Source organism: Stigmatopora nigra, chromosome 10, assembly GCF_051989575.1.
Source record: "Stigmatopora nigra isolate UIUO_SnigA chromosome 10, RoL_Snig_1.1, whole genome shotgun sequence".
Classification (NCBI taxonomy): domain Eukaryota; kingdom Metazoa; phylum Chordata; class Actinopteri; order Syngnathiformes; family Syngnathidae; genus Stigmatopora; species Stigmatopora nigra.
The window spans coordinates 6,263,920-6,285,089 of NC_135517.1; the positions used below are offsets into that span (position 1 = coordinate 6,263,920).

Below are 21,170 nucleotides of genomic sequence, written 5' to 3' on the forward strand. Positions count from 1 at the left end.
AGCATGCAGTTCATTTTTCACAAATGTCTCCTAAGCCAACCTCCACCTGTTCCCTGTCTGGCTGCACTTGCAACCCTTTTGATGAATGACTATCCCAGAAGCATATACATAGAACTTAAATTACCAATCCCAACCGTATCCTTTGCTGTAGTCCAAGGGTGGCCAAACTGGTCCTCGAGGAACGCTGTGGATGCAGGTTTTTGTTCTAACCGATCCAGCACTTGGACCAATGAGATTCCTGCAAAAAAAACAAGAACACCTTGACTGTAATCCACTGATTGCACTTTTAGGGAACCAGATTGATGAAAAGGTGTCCTCTTTTTGGGTTGGAATAAAAACCTGCACCCATTGCGGCCCATTGTGGAATAGTTTGGACACCCCTGGTGTAGTCTTTATGTCTCTGCCATTCTCCTCTTACCTTTTTAGGGAATTTGTCTCTATGAGGCCTACAAGGACCTCAGCATTGGCTTAATCACCTTTTCAAAACTCATCATCTTCAAGGCCTGGTGGCTATGCTAACGAGTTTTCGTGATGCTCCAGGGGCCCCTGGTAGCGCCATGTCTATTCTCGCTGTCAGAGCCACAGAGGTGGGCTGGAGCACTTCTCCCACCCTTGCTTCTGGGTTGTCTTGTCTCAACACATCATTTCATCTGCCTGATGGGTGTGCCCCCTCCCTTCTTTCTGCAGCACCCCAGGCAAGCAACTACTCACTAATGCGAGCATTAGGGAAAAATGGTGGTTCGTTTTGAGTGTTCTCGGTGCTCTTAGCTCAGAGGTTGCAAAAAACTAAAAGGCATGCAACTAAATTTGAGATTATGGAATAGAGGTGCGTGGCTGTGTATATTAGTGGATAGACAGACAAAGGGAAAGCTCTGATGAGAGGGTCATGAGATTGACAGAGAGATAAAACTCACTGATCGCCCACATATTACATTTAACCCCTTGCTAATCTCTCTGTGCTACAGCTGTCGGGCAACTGACCAGATCAGTTAGTGATGGGCTGGCTGTTGCTCTAAGCTCTACTACGACAACAATAACATGATAGGCAAAAGGTAAATGAGTACATTTTCTTCACCAAGCATTGGCCAATCCACTGTTTCTGTGAAGCGGATATGCTTGAGTCTGCCGAGTTTATAGCCGCAAGCAAGTGCAATTTTTTCAATTGAGATGTACTACTTTTGGGTGTGTCAGTGAATGCTGAATACTGAGCCTGCCAGCCGATCGCAGGACATAAGGAGACGGACAACCATGCACATTCAAACCCATACGTAGGGGGAATTTAGAGTGTCTAATCAGCCTACCATGCATAATTTTGGAAGTTCAAATAGATTAAACAAAAGCAGCACTGTTTTAAATAAATGTATACATATATAATATTTTGTGATTGGTTGGGACCTACTTTTGAAAAAGATTTTTAAATTTTTTTTTGCATTATTGGTTGCGTGTATACTGCATTGGAGAATTTTTTTCGCACCAATAGGCGTTATCCTTTGCACACCCTTTAGGGCAGCGTGCTAGTGGCATACCGCTCATCCTCTAAATCCTCTAAATGACAGAGAAGAAGCTAGTTTACTGGAGTGGAAGGTCAAAACAAGCGTGACGCAAAGAAGTATATACAAGCCTCACAGGGCAGATCATAGATCTGTTGTATAAAATGGACTCTTGGAAATTGCCTTCCACACTGATTCTTCGTGTCTATGTGTGGGCTTTGAACCAACAGATGAAATATTATGGTTCTACTTCAGTAAAAGTCATTTAAATCTTTAGCAGTACTCAAGTAGTTGTCAAATGCAGACAGAAGTCAGTGGCAAAAATGATTTAATGTCAAATTAGTATAAAAGCTTTTGCTGCTGCAAAAATGACTGAGCCAGCTGGCATACTTAGATAGTTTGCAATTGATGAGTAGATGAGTTCTGTGGTAGATGGAAGTTACCATTTAATTACACTTGGTCCAATCAGACTGACGTTTGCTGTCGAGGGTGAGAGAGAGAAACGAGAAAAATCACAGTCAGTGGTGGCCACGGATTTTTATTAACGTTTGTTTAACTGTTTTACGTTCAATAAAGAGAATGAAATATCATTCCAGAGCTTTGTATTTTACCAGTGAGGGTTTTTAGGGTACACTGGTTTGTAGGAAATGTGGTACTGATGGTTGGTTTGTACGCGACTTGTGTGTTTCTATACCTTGCCAATCTCATTCAATGTCTCTCAGTGATCTCGTGTGAAATTGCAATAATATCTCAAGTGCCAAGCGACTGAACACAGCTGTTCCGTTTGCATCCTGTGGGCGATGCATACGCACATGTCAGGCGGATAACAGACACATCTTATCTGTGATGGATGAGATGTAACTCCGGTTTTAATTTTAGAAGCTTGTCAATTAGAAAAGAGCAGAACAAGAGACAGGTCGATTAATAGGTCCTGAGGAAAAACACATTGGCCAAAGCATGCCTGTTGGATGTATCTGCCCACCATTGCATAATATTGGTTTGCAGCTTTGATAACATTTTAGAAATGAGATAAGTGGATAGAGGTTTGGCCCGTGTGAATATAGAAAAAAAAACACGTTTGAATCCTTCATCTCAGTGAGCTGCCAGGCTCCAATGTTACTGAGAAAACTACACAAATGACAGGTGCACATTCAGCCACATTCTGTTATCACTTTGCCATTTAGCCTGGATGCTAATTAAAGCTGCAAAGAAGGAGAAAGGACAGCGACTCAGGAAATATGGCTGCATGATCAATGATAAAGTTGCAATCACAAAACTAAACTGGGCTTGTGTTTTTTAACGGAAGACTGATAATGAAAATACAATTAATCACTGAACTTTCAGGTTTTTTTAAGAAGCATCACCTCCTTCGCAAATACAATCAAATACATTGTTCTTATTTATTTTTACTTTTAACATTATTTTCCCCATTATCATAATTCACAAATGTTGTGATTCGCTTATTAATTATTTGAGCAATGATCTTTCAAACTTAGGTAATTTATACTAGTTATTGTCTTTTTTTCTGCAGTTTTTTGTGCATAAACAACACCTGTTGCCCAATCCTTAAGCAAATTGAGAGCGGCATGATGAATAAATAAGAAGCAGAGAAATCTGTGTTGCTCAATCCCTGCAGGGACAATAAACACACACACACACAGACACACACACACACACACACACACACACACACACACAAACAAACAAATCTTGACACACACTTGATGACAAATGAAAGTTCAGTTGTTGTTTTTTCCATTCTCAAAAGTGACATAATGTGCAGAGTGAGAGTGCACTTGAAAAATATTGTTTTGCTAAATTGTAATGTAAAAACCTGAGTACATAATTCACTTGCACCAGAAAGGATGATCCTCATAACCTAAATACTGCCTTGTCCTATTTTCTCATTTTCTGAAAAAACAACACATTCTGAACAATCTTGATGTTTAACCCTCAAGCAACCAAGCTTTTTCATATCTACTCATAACACTAACACCACAGGAAAATGTACCATGTAATTAAAAAAGGTATTTTAATGAAATGTGCAAACAAAATAATATATTAAACAGGACTGGTTGACCTTTGCATTTATTAGTTCCCGAGATCTGAGTTTCAAAGTTGGTGATCACTTGTCTAGTATTTACTTTAAAACATAGTCTGAATACAATTAAGACCTATCGGAACATTCTCATTATTTCTGCAACTTTCTGCAAAATACATTTATCTGTACTCAAAATGTTTCTCAGGTACCTGTAGAAGAGCTCTTGGAAATTACACCGGTTTATCACAACCGCCATTTTTAGGATTACATAAATGGCCCTGCAAGGATTCTCCTCAGCTTAGCTCAATGGATTTTTTATTATTATTCATCTCTAATGAGCCTGACCACGCTGCATAGAAGTGACTACGCCTGTGCTTGAGTGCTGCTTGTTGTCTGGATGATCCTTCATTTCCGCTTTAATCCACAGGCCTGGGCACGTGTCCCCATTGAGGAGTCGCAGGAGGTTGACCTAGATACCTGCTGACTCTAGCGGACCTGTCACAGCTGCAGTTAGGGTATTGCATGGCATAGCCTTGCACACTCTTGTGACATGTGCTCATTCACGCATCAAACTGTGCTCTTGGTAGTTGTAAATGGCTGTACATTCAAATGGCAATTGATACAGTTACGTTGATTTAAAGAGAGAGTTTATGTTGACACTTTGGTACTTTTTTAAGTTTAAAAGGCAGTTTTATGTGATATTTCTATTGACTTCCTGGTCTCTTGACCTTTGCTTTTCAAGTGAATTCTAAAGTCCTGTTTGGCATTGTTGGTTGTGCTTTATTCTATACAAATTGTGAAGGTTTTTTTTATGCTTGGAGCTATTATGAAAGTTGTTAGCTCCTTTTTTTGTGCGCTCAAGTGATAGTGGTGAAAAACTGACGTGGAAGACACGGGGAAACGGGGAACTTGGAATAGGACATGGCAACTTAGTATGACGCAGACAAAGCAGACAATCCCACAAAGAGTGATAAACACACAGGGTTTTAATAGACAGACAGGGGTTCATTACAAAGTACACACAGCTGGTCACACAAAGGAAGGGAAACCACAAGGAACACAATAGGCCAAAAGCGTATAAACCGTCCATAAACTCACAACAATACATAACAGGATTTGGCACAAGGTGGAAATTCTGCAAGAGGGGTGGCTATTAAATTAAACCAATCACCAATACATCCATGATTTATTTCCTAATGATTATTTGACACTTATATTTCTTGAAAAACACCAGCCATTGTTTCTCCCATCGCAAATGGAGGTTTTCTTTCTCTCTTGGTTAGAAGCTATAATGGTCATAGTTACTGAACTTTGCATTTGTATTTAATGACAGCTGACATTTCTTGCTCACAGTCTGCAGTCTGGTTACTGGCAGAGAGGACACGCAGGGGGCTCCTGCCTATTGCTGTGACTTGACTGATATTACAGAGGCAACACTGATGCTGTGTAGCTTCCATAAGAAAATATCAACTCATATGTGTTGTAGTTAAAAAGATTTACTATGAATACTAATAGTGCATGGAAAAAAAGCAGAAGATGAATGAATAGAGGAAGGTCTCTCCCAGGTGGAATATGTTGCAGGTTCCTCAAATCTGTCTCACACTGCACTGTGGTTTAATGTAACCATGTGGGCGTGTGTGCCCTCACAGGGTTCCACCTCCTCTAATGGAACTCTGCACTCTCTGGCACCCTCCATGGGTGGGAAGAGTAGAAGATTAACACACAGCAGGTTTAGTGTTTAGTGCTTTTCTGCATTGAACTATATGACCTATGTTGTATCCAATGTTTTATGCAATACACAGGCACATTAACATTTTTTTGCTCTTTTGCACAAAGGAATTTCCTTCCACTTTTTTATATCTGCAGGTGTCATAAAAAGAAATATGTTTCCTATTTAAGGAGCACCGGATTATAAAACACAGTAAAAGTAATAATTTTAATTAAAAAAAACAGTACTAAACATTGTATCACTTTCTTTCTGCAGGCAAATCTTTTTCCTGAGGCCACAAAATGTTGTTTTTCTTTAGAAAAGCTGCCCTTTTATTGTAGAAGAAAGGACATAGTGAGCTTAACAGGTTACCCCAAGGATAAGGACAGAAAAATTGATTTCAGTTCCCAAGATTGATCCCAGCTCAAAGTGAATTCTATTGAGATACCACAGCCCTGAGTTTTCACATACGCTGATGTGCTGTCTTTGCATACGCAAAGTACCAGAGGGCAGCCTTGTAATGAGGCGCACAAATGCATTACGTATCCGCACGTCAGCTCAGTAGCAGGAATTGCATAGTCATCACCATTATGTAATTTAGCACCCTTTGAGAAGCATAAGGGGAATAATCATGCTACATTTTATTGTTTGAAATCTTTTCTTTTATTAATGTACATCGACTTATGTTAGTATAGTTATGTTGCAGCTGCCTTCTTCCTAATAAATAACACATTTGATTTGTCTTACATTTTAATAATGTTTTTTTTACAGTAGTAGAAAACACACAATGTATATAATATGGGTCACATAGCAAAACTGGCTCCCCAGAATTTCTACACAGAATGTCTTTTAAGTGTGAAAGCACCAGCACAGATGGTTAGTTCTGAAAGTGTACCTGTTTATATATAGCTGCACAGTGGAGCACTAGAGAAGAAAGCAAAGCAAGTCTGTCTGTTTAGCCTGCCAGTTACTTTTAATCATAGACCGAGTGGATAGCGCATCGGCCTCACAGTTCTGGAATCGAGAGTTCGATCACAGGTGGAAAGACCTGGATTTGAACCCAAGACCCGAGAAACATGTTTGGGTTAGGGTTTATTAAAATACTGAATACTGTATTTTGTTACATTGAGGGCATACAAGGCTAAATGTGTGCTTATCTTCAGAAAGTCGTCAGTATTAAGAGTCATAAACCCTCAATATGTTTTCATGTGCTAGAGTAATTTGTTTTGTGTTGTTATGCAAGTCTTGACAGACTGCCTCTTCAGAACCTCAGGCAAACACGATTCTTTTAGAAACAGAGAGCAGGGTTACAAACATGCTGCTGCCGCCTCTCATTTCATCTTTCATAACCTGTAATATAACTATCCCATTTCATTGAGCTGCCTCATCGATCTGCTGCATTGACTTGACATTCAATCTGTGTATATGTTCAATTTGCCATCTTTGGCTATTTTTTTTCTTCCTCCAGTCAATGAGCTGTGCCAGTATTCATATTCACAAAGGCATATAATGCCCTTTGCAAATAACAGAAGAAAATGTGCAGTCTTCGACAGCAGATGCTATTCACTCACTGTTAAGGTTCTAATGGCAAGACTATCATGACATATAGTATCTGAATTTGTATTAATATAGCATTCTTCCTCTGTTTATCATGTTTGAAGGTGCCCAATACTGTCAAAGATAAATATTCACATTTCTTACTGTACTCATTGTTGTTGTTGTCTTTTGTGTTTTAGAAACAAGAATGGCTCTGTTTGAACTGCCAGACACAGAGGGCTCTGTCAGGAAGTCTGGGAGACATTCCAGGTCCTGCAGCATCCAATCAGCAACCACCTCAGCAGAAGGACGGTGTTCCACATTCAGGGCCAAGGCCCACAGGTCCTCAACAGCAACAGAAAGCACTTGGTCCCCAAGTAAGTGGCCCTCCTTCTTCTATGAAACAATCTGAGCAGTCCCCCCAAACCAAGGGGATACGACAGGCTTCCCCTAATACCAAGGGTTCTAATCAATCTGTTGCCCCAGCCAAGCTATCAGTATCTCAAAACAAGGGTCAAGGACAACCCCCTACCCAGAGTAAAGGACAATTTCAAAGTAAAGGCCCTGCACAAAATAAGGGTCCAGCTCAGTCTGGTAACCAAACAAGAGTACAGAGCCAGGCTAAAGGGCAATCTCTGGCAAAGGGATCTGCTCAGTCCACCGCTCAGGTTAATCGTGCATTATCTAGTGCCAAGGTTGCTTCCATCCCTAAAGCAGCACCCAATTCCAAGGCCTCGACAATGTCATCAAAAACAACCCCTACACAGGTTAAACCCACAGCTACACCTCAGGTACGCAAACAGACGGCAAGCCAGGAAAAGACCAAGGGCCCTCCTAAATCTGTAAAGGAGGATGTCAAGGCCTCACCAAAGAAAGCCCTATCAGAGGCTGTCACTTCACCAAAAGAAACGAAGACAGCAGAAGATCAGCAGAAGTCAAGACATCGAGACGTGAGCTGCTTGAATCCTCGCCTTCTCTTCACTCCTTCAATTCATCATTTTTGAATATTATTTTGCTTTGCTTGTTATATTAAGTCAATTTTCATCCTCGACTCATACTCGCTGATATTGATGTTATCACCCATTATCATCATCATTATTTGTGAATGAATAATTAATTACGTACCTACCTTCTCTTAGACAATCTGATCTACAGTTGATATCTAACCAGCCCTGTTTAAATGTGTTGTACATTCTAAGGGTCTTTAAAACACAAAACCCTTAATGCAACGGCCTGAACTGTAGCTAAACAAAAACATCCATGAAGCATGATCCTACCACCACCATGCTTCATGACAAATTTCAAGCCAATTTTTAACCAGGGACATCCCTATTTATAATTTAATTGTATAAATTTTCAGTTCCTCCTAAATTTAGCTCTATAATAGTAATCACTAATGTTTGTATTTTTTTGTGTTTATTTAAGGATTAAGGAGAATTATCATTTTTTATCTACTTGATCTTCATAACACATTCAAACTCATCAATAATAACATGAACTTTATGTTTTCTTTTAATTCAATCATGATTTTATTTCCATGCCTATTTTATTTTTACTGGAATTTTTTAGTTTGTTTTCTGAAGAGTTTTGCTAAAAGTTTGTGAAAACCATTGTGATATTTTAAGCATTCTAAGCATGGCCACTATTCTTCAACATCTCGAAGAATGGATTCGAGAATGCGCAATCAAGCATGCGGAGGAATGCCATTTGTCTGCTGGTTTTTGTTTAGAAGTCTGTAATATGAGCTGTGTTTTTTGAATGAATCCCACATCTGTATGCAACATTGAAGTGGAAAAAAAAATCAACCAAAATTATTTCCTTTATTCCATTTGAAATTACATTATATTATCAAACTGATTCTTCCTATAATAACTAGTCAGCAATCCTGATAACAACTGTAAAATGTGATGTAGTATTTTGGTTGATTTGATCTTAAATTCTAACCATATGATTATGGTTGTCCTTTTTCATGTACTGTAAAATACTCTAATATATTCATATTAGAGACACCCTCTGTTTGTTGTATTGCATTGTTCTTGAGAAAAGCTCAAAGTTTTCATGCTCTGGACTTTGAGGAGGGTTACAATTATTTTATAGAAGAAAATATACTTCATTGATTTTGACTCTTGTTTTTGTTCCCTTTTAGGATTACATCAAATCAAGTTCACAGAGTTTAAGTGACACTGGATACTCCTCCGATGGGATCTCTAGTTATCAAGGGGAGATTATTGGTAAGATTCATGAAGATGCAGTCAAGCTCAATGAACGAGGTGTCCCAATTTCTTCTGAAATAACCAAGTTAGAGACATCAATGAAGCCACTATTGGAGTCAAAAGCTTCATCGGACCAGAAACATCGGCCTTATTCGCTGTCTGTTAGACAAGGATGTGACATTAGTCCGGATGATGATGCAGCAAGAGATGAATCAGATGATGAGCTCAGCTGTAAGCTCCGCCATGATTATGTGGAAGACAGTAGTGAGAGTGGTCTCTCGCCATTGCCCGTAAGACAAAAGAAAGCACATAAAGATTTAACAGAAGAAGAGTTTATGAGGAGACAAATTATGGAGATGAGTGCCGATGAAGATGAGTTAGAGGGATATGGAGACCAGAAAGCTAAAAAAGGCAATAAAACTAGTGGTGATCTAAACAAAGAGAGAAGACGACTCCCTCACCACTCTAGTAGTTTTGAGGATGCAGCCAAAGACTCAGAAGGATTGTATAAGGCAGAAGAAGAGGAAGATGTTGCAATGGCTGGGGGACTTCGCCGTTTTAAGACAATTGAGTTAAATAATACTAACAGTTACAACAGAGACATGGAACTCAGTACTGAGCATGACTTAAGAGAACCAGAACTAGAGATGGAAAGTCTAACAGGTTCTCCAGAAGAGAGATCCAAAGGAGAATATTCATCCACTTTACCTGCTACCACTCCCAGCTACACTTCAGGAACATCCCCCACGTCGGTATCATCCATGGAGGATGACAGCGACAGCAGCCCTAGTCGAGCAAGACTAGAGGAAGCAAAGCAGCAGAGAAAAGCCAGACATCGCTCACATGGGCCATTGCTTCCCACCATTGAGGATTCCTCTGAGGAGGATGAACTCAGAGAGGAAGAAGAGCTCTTAAGAGAACAGGAACAAATGAGAGATCTTGAGCAACAGAGGATTCGAAGTACTGCTAGAAAAACAAAAAGGGATAAAGAGGAACTACGAGCACAGAGACGCCGGGAAAGATCAAAAACACCCCCCAGTAATCTGTCTCCCATTGAGGATGCGTCACCAACTGAGGAACTGAGACAAGCTGCTGAGATGGAAGAGCTCCACAGGTCATCATGTTCTGAATATTCACCCTCAATGGACTCTGAAGCAGAAGGTTTCGAGATTATAGGTGGAAAGCTGTACAAATCTGGAAATGAATTTAATCTTCCAACATTTACATCACTATACTCCCCAACAGAAAAGACATCTTGTATGTCTTCCACTGATAAAACACTAAAGAGTGCAGAAGAAGTTTATGAGGAGATGATGAGAAAAGCTCAATTCCTTCAAAAACAAGGAAGAAATATGCAGCAAAAGCATTCTTTAACTGAAAATGCAAACCTTGAAACTGCTTCTGCCTTAACTCCAGGATCTAGTCCAACCCAAATTACTGCACCTATGTCCTTCCCTGCATCAGGAATTCATGCTGGGCATCTATCAAAAGAAACTCAAAATAGGTTGGTGTCACAGAGTGCCAAAATTGAAGGTGTTGTGGGTGGAGTCACAACAACCAAAATTCAAGGCAGTCACACTTCTACAACTCGAAATGCAGCTGGACTAGGCACACAACGGTCAGCACAGGCATCAACAGACTCTGCAACATCATCATCATCGCTAACCTCCAAAGTTTTCTCCCTTTTCAAAGGGCCCAGCCCACAATCCTCGCCCACCACTTCTCCTGTACAAAGCCCAACTCACACACCGCTTGTGCGCCCCACAGGAAGTGGTGGTAGGCAGTTGCCAACATTGCCTGGTGGGCCATCGTCAACGTCCCATGGAGCTCCAAGGTCTAATTCACCACGTCTTGTACGACAACAGTCCTCTCAAGACTCACCAGTAATGGCCAAGCCTGTTACTGTAAATTCATCCACTTCCCCATTATCATCACCTACGGAGGTTAGCTATAAAACCCTTTATAGCTCCCAACATTCAGCCGGAAGTTCACCACCTTCACCACCAATGCATCCATCCCAGTTATCCCAAAGGCATTGTTCACCGATGAATGTTGAAAAAACAAATTTTGCTGATAGCACACAGAGTCAATGTTCACCTTCTATGGAAAACTTTGGCACTTTGAGTATGGGTCAGAGCCAAACCCATCCAACTACTATTGTTGATCTTAGAGCCCCAATGAGATCTGCCCCAATTATAATGACAGACCAAGGGATGGATCTAACTTCCCTAGCTTCCGACTCACGGAGATATTCTATTGGAGCCGAACAGCAATCTGTTCGGCACACAGCCGTGCAACCTCTTATCATGAATCTGAATGCACAAGAGCAACGGCATATACCGGCATCAACAACAGTAAGTGTAACTGTTGCAGGTTCTGTGTTCATATCTCAACCCAAACAGACTGTTGTCTATGGTGATCCTTTGCAAAACCGTGTGGATTTGGGTCAGGGGGTGGGATCAGCGGTGTGTTTATCCCAGAGTAAAACACCAGTCTCAGACCCTTTCATTCCCAAAATTGATGCCTGCCTTGAGAACCTAGGCATTCAACAGCAGCAATTGCAAATACAACAACAAAAGCTCCTGCAACAACAGCAGCTTCTTGAGCAGCAGCTTCAGCAACATCAGCAACAAACTTCTTTTGCTCGTTTCAACTTAGCAAATCACACTCCCCTTGTGATTAAAAAAGATCTCATAGTCAATCAGACAACCAGTTCACAGCCTGTAGTTACTGCTAGAGTTGCTCCATTAGCTACCCAGCCTGTATGTAGTGCTTCTCATGAAATCTATGGCGGGGTCGCTCTAGAGCTACAAAATAAACCAACAGTAATGAACCTATCCACCGGAAAGCCCCATGTTATGATGGTCCAAATTGATGAGAATAAAACATCACCGGCAGGAGCAGTGACTCAGTTGTTAAAGAAAGATGATTCTCCTCCAACCCCTCAAGTATTGGATTTAACTGGGCAGATCAAACCAGAAAACCAAGTTGCGTGTTGCGATGTCGTATACAATCTGCCATTTGCAGGTTCTTGTGCAGGGTCATTCACTCAGAAACCCACAGCACTATCACCTGATAAAAAAGGAATCACAGAGACACCCAAATTACCACCTCCTCCTCTTCCTCATCATGTGCATTATAATATCAGTCAACAACAACAATTTCAGGCAACACAAGGTGTTAAAGAAGAAAATAACCCATACCAAAAACCAATAACTCCTTCAGGAAGAATACAACCCTCCATGTCTGATACTAATCTGCCCACAATGAATGAGGGTAGTCACTGCCAGATGAATCTTAAGGGTGGTATGGCAGTAGATCTTACCAATATGAATCAGAATTATGATAGCGGTTACCTGGGAATGGGAGCTCAGTACGGATCATACACTGACTTGCGTCACCAAGGAGATATTACAGGTCCAACATTACCCATGCGCCGTTATGGCTCACTTTCAAATATTAATTCTGAGTATGGCTATGGGTCGAAAGACTTAACAGGACAACAAGACTCCAATCTAGCTCAAATGAGTGCAACCACTGCAAGGGAAATTAGTCAGATGTGTTCTGCTCTTAACACAGTGGATCATTTTGCAACACGGTTTGGACATAATCCTGAACTAATGCCTTATGGAGTAGGTAGAGGTGGGCATTTAGGCCGGTTAAATCTCCAGCAAAGTCTTGCATCAATAAGGGCAAGCTTGATGTACGGCCCAGATGGAAGAGCCTTGCCAAATGGTCAAACCCTAACAAACCTAATAAACGCAAGGCAGGCAAGTATACGTGCCCTGTATCCCGCTGCTTTGAGAGGAGGGGATGGCATGATTTATTCTACCATTAACGCCCCAATAGCCTCTACATTGCCAATTACTACCCAGCCAGGTCCTGTTCTGCATCCCATGCCTAGAGGCATTTACAGGCCATACCCAACAGGTGTAACTGCTGTACCATTAGCTAGTATTACCAGGTTGCCTCAAGTTAATCCCAAAACACCACTGACCACCCAAGGAACATATCCACATCCTTCTCTAAGCCAATATACAACCACCACCTCTGGCAGTATGTCTACTCTAAGCACCTCACAAGATGAAACTCCCATGTATCTTGGAAAGCCTTCAACTGCAGCTCCAATAATTCCACCACCCCAAGTTGCCTCACCGCAAAACACATTAGGAGCTTGTATACAAACCACTTCAGTTCAACAAATGAATCAGACTCAACACTCTTCACAGATGTCTATAGCTCAAAGTCAAGGACAGCTTCCAAATGCAAAGTCAACACAGATGCAGCCACAGCAGCTACCCGCTCAAACAGAACCCTTATCCTTGACCCAGACACATCTTCAAGCTCAATCTATCAATCAACCCCAACATGCTGTTTTGACTCATGGTAACATCACAACTGGTGATACCGGCTCAACCTCAAAAACATCTTCTGCTGTTGATGCACAAAAGGATAAGGAAGATGAGAGGCTGAGTCAGCAACAAGAACACATGCTGCAACTAGAGCGAGAGCGTGTTGAATTGGAAAAAATGAGGCAGCTGCGCCTTCATGAAGAGCTTGAGCGAGATCGTATGGAGCTTCAGCGACACAGAGAAAAAGAACAACTAATTGTTCAGCGTGAAATTCAAGAATTACATACCATCAAGCAACAGGTCCTACAACAACAGCAAGCAGAGCGGGAGACTCAGCTTATAATGCAAAGAGAGCAACTGGCCCAACAGAGAATGCAGCTTGAACAAATTCAGTCCCTGCAGCAGCAACTCCAAATGCAGCTGGAGGAGCAGAAAAGGCAAAAGACAGCAGCAGCTGCTGTAGCAGCAGAGGCAGCCGCGGCATCGGCAACCACTGCAGCAACATCTGCCCAGGGGGCCATACAAGGGGTGGTGGTTAGCGGAGCAGCACCTCAAGGCTTCCTTATTTGCGACCAGAGTGGAAGGGTTATTCAACAAGAAGGGCAAACCGTTCAATTTTGGCAAGATGGACAAGTGGTCCAAGCTGTGGTTTCTGCCAGACCTATTCATAGTTCTGTGTCAGAAATGTCTTTAAGAAGCACTGAAAAACAATCTGATTCGAAGATTATGAAGAAGCAAAATTCTATGCCACGTCTTAGAGACAGCACAGAAGATGATTCTGGGAAGAAGATTGCAGACAGTTGTATACAAACAGATGACGAAGATGGAGAGGAACGTTTCATAAACCGCCGCAGAAGAACAAGACGTATTGCAGATTGCAGTGTTCAGACTGATGAAGAAGACCAGGGAGACTGGGACCAGCAGCCAGTGAGGCGCCGTCGCTCACGTATTTCAAAGCACTCAGAATCCAGTAGTGAGAGTAAAGCAGATGGCTCATCGAGATCAGTATCTGCAAGCATAGCTATTCAAACTTCAAATGACTCCTCATGCCAGACAGAACCTGATCAACTTGGAAGGGTTTCACCAGCTATTCATATCACTATGGCAGAAAGCTCAAAGGTTGACCTGTTACATTACATAGCAGCTCCCGAGAGGACACGCAAGGGCGAAAGTCTGGCTTGTCAGACTGAACCAGAGTCACACTCTCAAGGTGTGGTTGCTCCTCAACTCAGTGTCCCTACAACAATTAGTCCGTATTCTACAAGTATGCACGTAGTTAGTGCAAATACATGTGAAACAAACTCCTCAAGACAACAAGGCGTTGTTGCTAAGTTTGAAAGAAGGAAACCTGACCCTTTGGAAATTGGTTATCAGCCACAACCAAATGAATGCCCTCGCCAGCCCCCCAAATCTCCTCAGGTTCTATACTCCCCAGTGTCACCATTGTCTCCTCATCGCATGCTGGAGACAACATTTGCTTCGCAAGAGAAGCTGAACAAAGCCCATGTGACACCCCAGCAAAAGGCTTTCACTGCTGAATCACCACAACGCCAACAGTCTCTACCAAGACCAATAAAAAGTGTGCAACGCTCCATGTCTGATCCAAAGCCTCTCAGCCCCACATCAGACGATCCAGCGAAGAACAGATTTTCGCCATATCATCAGCAACCTCTGTCTAACAGTCAGGTATGGAAGACTTTTTTTATTGTTATTTTAGGATCATGGGAATGACCCAATGCATTCCTACATGAAAAATAACTGAATAGCTTGAATTTGACCCTTGTAGTATGAGCATCGTATTGAGTAAATAAAATAAAAATAGTTAAAACTACTCTACTTCTAACAAATAGCTACTCAAGATCTGACTGGGGCGAGAATGTTGTCAAATGAAGAGAATGTTGAAGGAATAGGTTCACCATGCCAGAAGTACTTTTCCCATCAGCTTTTCCTATACTTTTCCTTCCATGGAGTCTCCACCCATTTTTCTCCTTTCTCTCTCTCTCCCTCTCTCACACTCTCTGACCAGCTAATGCTTAAGAGTTGCCAGGAAGACACAGCATACGGATACATCATTGTTATGCTTACCTTTCTTATTGTTTAATCAGCCTTTTAAAGGAAATTAAGACCATTAATCATACGCAATAATTAAAACAGAAAAATATTAATGTTATTTATAATATCACTTGGTAATCATCAATCATCATCATGGATTTACCCATTTCAACCAAATTGTAAGTATTAGACAGGCATAATTTTACTATATATTAATTTATTTTTATGATGCATGTTGCCATGAAAAAGGTTAATTCATAATTAGTTTGCAATTTTCTAACTATCTGAACATTTAGAAAACTGGAGAAAGTTGTAAATTAACAAATTGGAATTTTGTTTCATCAGATTTATAAATGAATTTATGCCTGAAATTAATCAACATGTTTTACTTAAAATATAAATGTATAACATTACACAGTATGATGGTGATTCTCGATAGATCAGCCAATTTGACTGTGATAACCTAGAGTGCCGACATCCATTCTCTCTTTGACAGCCACATAATATAAGAATTACAATTGTAAGAGAATTATAGTGTTCATTAAAATTTAGGTGTAGATGACGCTTCTGTTCTGCATGTAGGCCAATTCGAATTAAGCACTTAAATTTGACTTTTTTAAAAAAATCTTTACCGTTTTTAATTAAAGGTATGCAAACCCTTTATGCATACGGATGCACATTAATGAGCCTAATCTACATAAACACATTCTGTTTATAGCTCATTCTGCTGATGTGTTTTGCCTCTTTTAGCAGATGGCCACCCTGCAGCAGCAGAATGCTGCGATGAGGAAGGTAAAGAGGACTCTTCCCAGCCCCCCTCCCGAAGAGTCTCCGGTGCCCATAGTTACTCCAGCACAAATGTATAGTTCTCCTGGCATGCCCCAGAGGGTTTTGCCTAGACCTGCACCAGGAGTCACCAAGGCAGGTTTGCTGAGTGAATTAAAGGCTGTGGAACAAGAGTCGTCAAAGTTACGAAAGCAGCAAGCCGAACTAGAGGAAGAAGAGAAAGAAATTGATGCCAAACTACGTTACTTGGAACTGGGCATAACTCAGCGTAAGGAGACCATGGTTAAGGAACGGGAGAGAAGAGAAATCGCATACTTGCGTTGCATGGGGGATGCTCGGGACTACATGTCAGACAGCGAGCTGAACAACCTCAGGATAGGAACTGCAACAGTAACCTTTGATGCCAATGGTTTGCTCACAAGGCCCAGCACTGCACCAATGAGTCCCTTTGCTAATGATCTGAACGCAACATCCCAATATTCGACCACCTCCTCCTATATGTCTTATCCCTACCCTCAAAATCAACCATCATCACAACAGCCGGGCTCCTCCTACCATCAAATTGGTTTCCAACCTCCTCAGTACCCATCTTCCTCTGCTCCCCAGCCAGGGACATTCCAGCCCCACCCCCCTCCAGGCCCTGCCTACCAAAACCAAGGAAACTATTCCTCCCGTATGTATAGCCAAACTTCTTATCAGACAGACCTTGGCATGCACCAGCATGGTCCCCAGGCCTTCCATCCCCCGAATCAGCCTGTGCCTGGGCAAACCCTTCCTTATCCCAGCCATAGCTCCTACCAACCTGGGCTTTCTTACCCAACCCAGGCTGATATCCTCACAGTACACCAAAGGCCAAGGCAAACCTCTTTGGCTGACCTTGAGCAGAAACTTCCCACAAACTATGAGGTCATCAGCAACCCAGCAGTCTCAGTGGCCACATCAGCTCCTGAAACAGCATATGGTCCTGCCTATACTAATGCTTATGGACAATATCGCCACTCCGAACCTGGCCATATGCACTCTGGTGAGAGCCCAACATCTGCTTATGTTTCAGATGAACAATACACCTCTAACTTAGAACAGAACATCCCACGGAATTATGTAATGATAGATGACATCAGTGAGCTGACAAAAGAGAACACTGGCCCAGCCACTGATGCCCTCGGTCCACCCGTAGGTGGGCGATATCGCACTGAGAATGGCCCTGGACGTGGCAGCCCTTACGGCAGACCTGAAGATGAGCCAGTGGATGCTTATGGAAGACCCACTGGAACAATGGCTTACCAGAGCACAGTAGACAGTCGCACTAGCACCACAGTTAGCGGAGGAACTTATTATTATGATGACTACAAACACTCATCTCGAGGCAATTCCGGTAGCCACAAAGTGTCCCCCAAGAATCTGGCCCCAGCAGTAGTCTCTTCCAAGCGTAGTAAGCACCGAAAACAAGGAATGGAACAGAAAATATCGAAATTTTCTCCTATTGAAGAAGCTCGAGATGTGGAGGCAGACCTGGCATCCTACACTATGACAACCTCGACAGGAGGTAGTTGTACTGTGGTGTCCAGGACTAAAAAGCATGATGAATTAGCATACAGTATGAAGAGGAATGCATATGACCAGCAGAAATATTATGGTGCCAGTCGCGAAGGTCTTGAGGAAGAAGATCACATGTACAGTTCTGGTAGGTCTAGGTCTACAGGATACGGCATGGATAAGATATCATCCCGAGATACTTCAGGTCACAGAAGCAAATCCTATGAGAGGGATGCCATGGAGCGTTCTCAGAGAAGCAGCCGCAGCGGAAGGCCACCCATACGCAATCAGAATTCAGAGGAAGAGAGCCCAATAAGTCCTGTCGGCAAACCTGTAGGCATTGGACGGAGCTCAGCTGTTCCCAATGCCCATGATGTGAGAAACCAGTACGGGTCCAGTCATTCACTTCCAGATGTGCAAGATCACCATAAGAAAGACCTTCCCAGGAGTCATGTGTATAAACCAGATGACCCTTACCTTGTAGATGACATGAACTGTGCTGTTTCTGACAGTGAAGGTAACTGGTTCTGAATATTTTAATTTGTGCTCGCATGCTTGCTTATTCCACCTTTTTGTGCTCTGGAATGTTTTCTCTGAAAATAAGTGATTTTACACATGTTTTTTTCTGCATGCTCTTTGCATTTTTTTTGCGTGAAGTTGTTGTCCTGTTTTGTCCATGGATTCGTAAAATTTGCATGCCTGCATGAAGTGGATTTCATTTAATCGAATGGCTTCTGCCACACCACAATTTGCAAGGAAAAACTACTGACTGATCATTTTTCTTCTGATTTTGAAAAAGCCTACCATTTGGGTCAAGAGGAAACGGATTGGTTTGAAAAGCCGCGAGAGGCCAGATCCGAACGTTCGAGACATCACAGAGGTGGAAATCAGTCATCTTCAGGTAGACGGGCCAAGCACACCTACCATGACTATGATGATCCACCAGAAGAATATGGACCCCAGGATGAAAACCATCAGCGCCATCCCTCTTCGGCATCATCAAGGGACCAACGGTATCATGGCAACACTTCCGGGAGGCACAACTCATCTCGACACGTCTCAGAAGACCCCAGATCTTCTCGTTCTTCCAGAACACACCCCAAAGACACATCAGCACGACCTGACGGCAGGAGCACTTCTTCTACCCAAAGGAGGGGCGGACCAGACTCCCGTTCAACCCAAGGAAGTCCCCGTAATTCAGGGGACTTCTCTCGTGACCAGGCTGCTGGCCATCACCACGGCACTGGGGGACGGAGCCAAAGACAACAAGGAGAACGCACAAGAAGACAGGATGCCCCTACTTCCGGCTCTAAGATGCAGCAGCAGGGCCATGTCGGGCAACAGCGATCAAGTGTCCCAAGCCAGCCGGGAAGACATCAAGGTTCTGAGCCTCTTGATGCAATTCAGCAACCCCAACAGCAGCAACTCAGTGCACAACAGCAGCAGCTGCCACAACCACAGAGTCAACTACTTACTAACAACCAGCCAACAACAACTGTAGGAACTGCACCATCATCACAGCAACAGCAGCAGCCCAAAACAACTCCTGCACAAACACAGGGACGTCCATCAGGAGGAGCCCCTGCAGCAGCGCAGCCAACAACTACAGCGGTTAGTTAACATTTTTTAAAAAATCTAATAAATAGTCCTGTGCTTTTGCTATAGTTCAACTCACCATAATTCAAATATTTGGTACATCTACCTACAAGTGACATAAGGTAGGAGTTGTTTTTTTGTTGTTGTTTTTTTACACAAAAATTCTATGCATATATAGCTGTTTAAATTAAGCAGGGAAATAATAGAACATTAAATAGACTGAAAGGGTCTCACTTTTAGAAACATCAACAGTTGCCTGTGTAGTTATAGTAGTTTAAAAATCATATTTTGTAGAGGATAAAGAGAATTTTCAGATTTTGTGCCAAAAATCCAATTCAAACTATTTTTCTCTGGTGGAGTAAGTTGGCTAGATATAAATACAATTGTAATAAAGTAACATTATTGTCTGCTTCTTTCAGGTGAAAATGGATGCCACACCATCAGCAACTTCTATAGGAATGAAGCCTTCAATGGCAGTCCCAACTATACCTCAGACTACTAAAACAACGGCACCCCCTCTAACAGGCATTGGTAAGATTGACAACTTTGAGCACCACACTGTCAGCAGGTTTAAAAATACAGCATCCCAAGGTATATAGTGTAAAACTTTTTTCCTGCAGGCTCAAAAGCCGCCCCTGTCGGGATCGGCAGCAAAGCTGGGGGTATTGGCAGCGCTGCAGCTGGGCAAGCACCAACTGAAGGGGAAAACGTTCTGAGCAAAATTCTACAAGGAGGTGCAGCGGAGCAGGCGGGAAAACTAGGAGATGGTACATTTCAGTTTTTCTGTTTTTCATCCAGGAAAAGGCATAACGATTGAATTGCAGTGGTTTTATTGAATGTTTTTATGTTCTTATCCATTCTCACAGCTCTGTCTGGCCTTGGGAAGAAATTCACTTCATTCTTTTGAATTGGAGAGGGTGAGGAAAACTTTGACAAGCCATTTTTTTTTTCATTTATATATAATAATATTGGAAATAGTGTTGAATGAAACTAAAAGAAATGGTTTTTCGATTGCCTCAAAGAAAATGTGTTTTGTTTCTTTAGATACTGCAGTCGAAAACGATGCAACATTTAAGGCTTTGTACCGGAAAAACCTATGAAACTACCTTTATTACATTTTATCATCACAGAGGAGGTGAGAGAGAGCGAGAAAGATCAAGGGGAATAACTCCTCAAAGCATCAGTAAGTGTCTTTTTTGTCTCATCTTTGTCTCTTGGGATGAATGCAGTGTCACTTGCCCTATCAAGCATTAAGTCAGTGTCAAGAACTAGAAATATTATCCATTTTGGGTGACGCTGTCATCATTAAAAAAGCAAGATTAAAGTAAAACAAATAAATAGAAATACTTGCATACTCCTCTTATTTTAAATCTCATTCATTTTGGCCATGCAATTTTGTACTTGCAGAGTGTAGTTAAGCACAGTTCTGCGATTTTTGAACTAATCTTTACTTTTCTTAATATTACTAAACAGAATTAGAATCAAAGGAGTGCCAGCATGTAATTCCCCAGATATGCATGTGATTAAAGTTGAACTGAATGAAGAGGAAGACCTGGAAATGAAGTGAATCCCAAACATGACATTGTTTCATTCCCACCACATGGTAAGTGAAAGCCATGTAAACATGTTGACCCTAGACAGGGAGATTATGTTTGGGATTATTCCTGCCATGTGTGTCATTATTAGATCTGACTTTTCATGTGTTAGCAATGTCATTCAATATAAACAGACCCTCTAAAGTCAATTCTGAGATTTCTTCCCATACACAAAAATCTTTTTAAGAATCCCATTCGCAGGGGGTGCTGAAGCCTATCCCAGCTAACTCCGGGCCAGAGGCCAGCCAATCGCTGGGCACAAGGA

The 21,170-nt window shown here is 41.9% G+C and overlaps 1 protein-coding gene across 5 annotated transcripts in view; it reads left to right on the forward strand.

Moving 5' to 3' along the window:
- bsnb (bassoon (presynaptic cytomatrix protein) b) overlaps window positions 1-21,170 on the forward strand; it is a 42,288-nt gene that overhangs the window by 17,428 nt on the left and 3,690 nt on the right. The window contains exons 4-12 of one of the 5 annotated variants that reach the window (XM_077725458.1): window positions 6,976-7,725; window positions 8,922-15,026; window positions 16,143-18,231; window positions 18,514-19,325; window positions 19,730-19,841; window positions 19,931-20,077; window positions 20,177-20,227; window positions 20,355-20,493; window positions 20,784-20,913. In XM_077725458.1, coding sequence (XP_077581584.1) covers window positions 6,976-7,725; window positions 8,922-15,026; window positions 16,143-18,231; window positions 18,514-19,325; window positions 19,730-19,841; window positions 19,931-20,077; window positions 20,177-20,217 — 10,056 coding nt within the window. In that variant the 3' untranslated portion in view covers window positions 20,218-20,227; window positions 20,355-20,493; window positions 20,784-20,913. The remainder of the gene's footprint in view (window positions 1-6,975; window positions 7,726-8,921; window positions 15,027-16,142; window positions 18,232-18,513; window positions 19,326-19,729; window positions 19,842-19,930; window positions 20,078-20,176; window positions 20,228-20,354; window positions 20,494-20,783; window positions 20,914-21,170) is intronic. The other 4 variants (XM_077725459.1, XM_077725461.1, XM_077725462.1 and 1 more) reach the window with 4 other exon arrangements.